This window comes from Ursus maritimus, unplaced genomic scaffold (genome assembly GCF_017311325.1).
Source record: "Ursus maritimus isolate PB19 unplaced genomic scaffold, ASM1731132v1 scaffold_7, whole genome shotgun sequence".
NCBI classification, from domain to species: domain Eukaryota; kingdom Metazoa; phylum Chordata; class Mammalia; order Carnivora; family Ursidae; genus Ursus; species Ursus maritimus.
The window spans coordinates 38,498,627-38,503,956 of record NW_024426885.1 but is presented as its reverse complement, the minus strand read 5'-3'; the positions used below and the strand labels follow the sequence as shown (position 1 = coordinate 38,503,956).

The window sequence follows — 5,330 nt, the reverse complement described above, 5'->3', positions numbered from 1 at the left end:
CTTCCTCATTGTCAATCAAATGAAATCTGAACTTTGTAATAGGAACATCAGTGGCAAATTGGATCTAATCATGGTGTAGAACATGTTTCGCAAAATGTATTTGAGATAATCTAAATGTGGGTGTGCGTTAAAGACAAACAAAATAAAAAAATTGTTTCAATCTTTTTAGATATGTTCCTTCTGAAGAATAAATAGACAAATCCTAGCTGGAAAATAAGTGTGAAAGTACAAAGGTTTAAGGATTGAGATCATGGAAATGTTGACTTTAAAATAAGTTATCAATCAGAAGATAACCTTACAGTTGACAATACAAGTCAACCAGGAAAAATGTTTTATTTGGTTTTTTTTTTCCTATTAGTATGAATTAGAGAAGCAAATAACTTAAATTCCACCAACTTAAATCTTTGGAAGAACTTATAGAAATATGAAATAGGGCGCCTGGGTGGCACAGCGGTTAAGCGTCTGCCTTCGGCTCAGGGCGTGATCCTGGCGTTATGGGATTGAGTCCCACATCGGGCTCCTCCGCTATGAGCCTGCTTCTTCCTCTCCCACTCCCCCTGCTTGTGTTCCCTCTCTCGCTGGCTGTCTCTGTCTCTGTCAAATAAATAAATAAAATCTTTAAAAAAAAAAAAAAGAAATATGAAATAACTGCATCCTTCCACTGATTTACACAAGCATTTTGTGGTCACAGCTTTAGGATACAAACCACTCATAAGTGTGTATTATGCATCTGAGGAGCTGAAGCTAGAATAAATAATTAAGGAAATAGGAGCTTTGCTCAGCTGTGGGCTGCTGTGGCTATTCCCTCTCCTTAGAGAATGGTCTGAGGCTGAGAACAATTCTGTTTCTCTCCAGCATAGAATTGATTTGTACCTATGTAGCTAAGCTAAGGGCCAAGAACAGCATTTAAGAGCACACCTGATGCAAACCGTATATATTCCAAGGTGAAGAGTACTGTGACCATTATTTCCCTGGGCTAGACGTGGAGGGAATGTGGACCAAGCATTGGTACTATTTCCATCCTTTCTTTCCTAACCACAACATAACATACAACCCTCTATTATTTTAATTATCTAAATGCCCTTTGGTAAATCATTATTCTCTTCAGCCATGTTCATGGCTTGAGAGAGGTGAAATAAAAAGCGTATAAATCTACAAAATTTTGGAAATTTCAAGCACATGGTTTATATCAGAGGGAAGAATAAAAATTTAGTAAGGGATTTTGCAATTAATCATTTTCATCCAAATTTGGAAAATTTATGAAGATAGTTATGTAGACCAAAGTAAAATGAGACCTTCAGAAATGGATTTCCATTTTGTTAAAATGTGCAGATCAAGTGTGGCTGTCAGAGACCCTGCACTACGACTCTGTGGACTGCTACATTAGCCAAAATGAAGACAAAAGGTTCTCTGAAGTCTTCCACTCCAAGGCCATGTAATTTTTTTTATCTTGATATTTTCATTCTGCACATTGTCTCCCTCAGAGCCTGGTGGACCTGCTTGTTCCGCAGAGTGTAGATGACAGGGTTGAGCAGTGGGGTCACCACCGTGTTCACAAGGGCAGCCTCCCTGTTGGAGTCCAGCCTGTTCCTTTGCTTTGGTTTCACATATATAAACACACAGCTGCCATACATCAGAGAGAGGACAATGAGGTGAGAGGAGCAGGTGGAGAAAGCTTTCTGTCTCTCCCTGGCTGATGGGAGTCGCACAATTGTGACTACTATGTTGCTGTATGCAATGATGGTTATGATAAGGGATGTCAAAAGGATAACCAAAGCGAGGGCAAAGGCCAACATTTCAGCAGACCTGGAGTCAGAACAGGAGAGATGAATCAGGGGGCCAACATCACAGAAAAAGTGGGGGATGACATGGGGGCCACAGAAGGATAACTGGGAAACCTTTATTACCATACCACTGATGAGAGGGAAGGCTAAAGTGAAGCAGGCAGTGACCAGGAGGAAGCAAGTCTTCGGGTTCATGATGGTCGTGTAATGCAGAGGCTTGCAAATGGCCACATACCGATCCAGAGACATCACTGCTATGAGGAGGAAACCTGCTGCTCCCAGAAATAAAAAGACAAAGGCTTGTATGAAACAAGCAAGAAAGGAAATGATTTTCCTATCTAAAAGAAAGATGACCAGCAACTTAGGAATAACAGCACTTACGACACCACACTCCAAGAAGGAGAAAATGCTGAGGAAAAAGTACATAGGTGTGTGGAGCCGGGAGTCAGCACAGGTGATGGTGACTATGACGGCATTTCCTGCAATGGATGCCAGGTACGCCAGCAGGTGCACCAGGAAGAGGATCTTTCCCAGGTGTTGGATGGCGGGAAACCCCTCCAAGATGAATTCTTGGACAGTTGTCCCATTCCTCATTTCCATGGGCATGTCTTTGCACAGCATCATCAATGCTGATCTAACCTAGAATAAAGACATCAGGGAGGACAAAGGTTTTAGAGGAGCATGATTAAGTTATTTGACTATCCAGGGAGGTGGCTAGGCTGATAGTAAAGTGGATAGCCAGCTGGTTCTTGAACAGTAGGATCTGAGCTCAATACTAGTTCAATACTGAGTTCTAACCCTTGAGAGGTGGGTCATCTTTAGAAAGGTAATTAGCCTTTGTGAACTTCACTTTCACTCTCTGTAGAATAAAGAGGATAGGATCTACCTGTTCATGTTCTTTTGAGAATAAATTAAGATAAAGCATGTCACTCACTTGTTATATGATGCCAATGTTTCTTATGTGTTCCTGAAAATCTAAGTGTAATATTATGATCATTAATATAATGTAAATAAAGCATCATTAATAGGCAGAGTTATTGACATTTTCATAGTTTTAAAACATTTTAATTATTTCTTTAATTTTTTTATTAAAAAAATTTTTAGAGATTTTATTTATTTGAGAGAGAGAGAGTGAGAGAGAGAAAGCATGAGAGGGGGGAAGTTCAGAGGGATAAGCAGGGGGCCCAATGCTGCACTCAATCCCAGGACTCCGAGATCATGACTTGAGCCCGAAGCAGACGCTTAACCATCTGAGCCACCCAGGTGCCCAACATTTTTTTATTTTTAATAATATTAATTTGTAAGTAAACATAATAATAATGTTAGTAATATTCCCTTTGAATATCCCTTTTAAAATATGCAATACATTCTATGGTCCAAGTTTTCATCATCATCATGTGTTGAGGATTTATGCTTTTTCTATGCTGATCACTGAGCTAATTATTTCTATTACTCTTCACAATAACCATGAACCTCTTCTTCTACAAAAGCAGAAACTGAAGCTTAAAGAGTTCCAGAGAGCTTAGATCACATAGCTGGGACTTCAGCCAGAGTGCCAGAATCTGGAGTATCTGCTATTTCCAAATGCAGTGACAAAATATTTTAAAACAGGAACAAATCTATTATTGATGATCTCTCAAACTTAAGTGAAAGATTAGCTTTATTTATCTTAATTGTTTCTATGCTTAGATAGTATCTGTGATGTGTTATTGATCTGTGAAATAACATGGTGCTTAGAGAGAATCTATTTTAGCAGAAGCAGTAGGCCAGAGACATTGGGGGTTGCTCAACAGCATGAGGTATGTTTAAGTGTAGGTTTCACCCACCCCTGCCCCCAGGGTTCATGCTGCCCTGTGTTGGAAGTGGGAGTGAGAGTAGTTTAGGAAGATATGCCGGGCACCTGGCACTCATGCACTCATTCTTACATCAAAGTTCAGTGAACATTCTTCTTTTTTCAGTCCTCTCAATCAGTAATTTCTCTCAGGTTGGTGTTGGACTCCAGCATATCAATACAGGCTAAAGGTCGGCAGTGTGGAAGTATCACTCTCACTAATGCACCGTGGGCCAGGTCCTGTGAAGGGCTGCTCATGAAACCAAACTGCTCACCCCTGAGTGGCAGAGCCTGAAGGAGCCTCTGCTGTTCCTGTTGACCCCAGTAAGTCCACCAAGTCACAAGGGTCCATGAGGCCAGGCACACAGGAGTCACCTCATGGGGGGCAGGACCTCCTCCTCTTGCAACTATTGTCTTCCAAGAAATCAAAAGCTTGTTGTGGGCTGAGGGGAAAGGAGAGGAGAAAGAAACTCATTTGTCACAGCCTGTTGTCCCAGAGTGGGGTGAATATGTATCCCATGCTGCCAGTGTTCTGCTGACAAAGCCCTGTTTCCATAGCCCAGGATGTTTCTAGCAGAAGTCTACATGGCAGCCTGGACCACTGAAAATTCAAAAAGGAGCAGACAGACTAAAACAACCACATTTCACTGCCCTCAATTCTGGGCTAGAGCCAGACTGCCAGACTACTTACGGTTCTGATGAAAGGTCTGGCTCTGACTCCCCCAGTAGGTAAGAGCCCACCTAACATGCAACGTTGCTGTCACCTCCTATACCAGTCAATGGGAGCAGCCCCTTCTAAGTTCAGCCCTGGGTGTTGCTGAGACAAGGGTCCTTCTGCTTCCGTGCTCCGTGTCATGGGTACTCCTGACACAAGCCACCTTCTTCTGCACTTGCTCCTCCATCATATCCTCACCTTTCCACGTGGAGAAGAATCCTTGTTTTACTGCATCAACAGTGAGGTGCTTACAGAAAAGCTTGAAACCTCCGTGATATTTTTGCCACAATATTGTTTGGTCACCAAGCAGGATGGACCCAGCCAGTGAGCAGAGAGTGTGAGCCCCCAAACCTTATTAGATGCTGTAGAGACAGGGCAGAAAGTAAAGGCATGGCTCATGCCTGGGGGCAGCTAATTAGTCAATGTTGAGAACAAGAATTACCAGGGCAACACTTATATTTATCTTCCCATGGTTGTTGGTGATGCTGACTCCCAGAATCCGCACTGTTCTCTGCCAAGATTTTTGAAGGAAATTATATGACAATTTCCCAAGGGTTTTTAAAATCCCAAGTTGAATATTGCTACTGATTTGAGGTCAAAGTCCAGACTACAATTTTCTACTGCGATATATGCACTGAGGCCAGAGTTTAGCTGTTAAAAGAACATATTTTGTGGTGAGAAACAACTGGATCACACTCTGGCTTTCATGAGGCTTTTGGGAAGATAGTGGGGAAGTCCACCTTTCTTGGTCAATCATTCTTCATGCTTCCACCAATGTGCTGATTCTTTTCATTGCATATTCTTATCTGAAGAATATTTTCTTTATGCTTTCTATCTCCTCTTCAGTGACGAAAGGGGTATACTGGGTGGTTTCTGTAACATCTCCAACCTGGCAGGCCCCTCTCTTTTTAAAAGTATCTGGGATGTGGAGGTAGCTGGATGGCTGAGTCAGGTAAGTGTCTGACTCTCGATTTTGGCTCAGGTCATAATCTAATTAGTG

The 5,330-nt window shown here is 42.0% G+C and overlaps 1 protein-coding gene across 1 annotated transcript; it reads right to left on the bottom strand.

Moving 5' to 3' along the window:
• Positions 1-1,445: 1,445 nt before the first annotated feature.
• LOC103667915 (olfactory receptor 6C74-like) lies at positions 1,446-2,435 on the bottom strand. Its single transcript, XM_008696188.2, has one exon. The coding sequence runs from the start codon at positions 2,406-2,408 to the stop codon at positions 1,446-1,448; it is 963 nt and encodes a 320-aa protein (XP_008694410.2). The 5' UTR covers positions 2,409-2,435.
• Between the last annotated feature and the right edge of the window lie 2,895 nt (positions 2,436-5,330).

Coding starts and splice junctions, on each gene's coding strand:
- LOC103667915 (XM_008696188.2), bottom strand. CDS start 2,408: ATGATGCTGTGCAAAGACATGCCCATGGAAATGAGGAATGGGACAACT.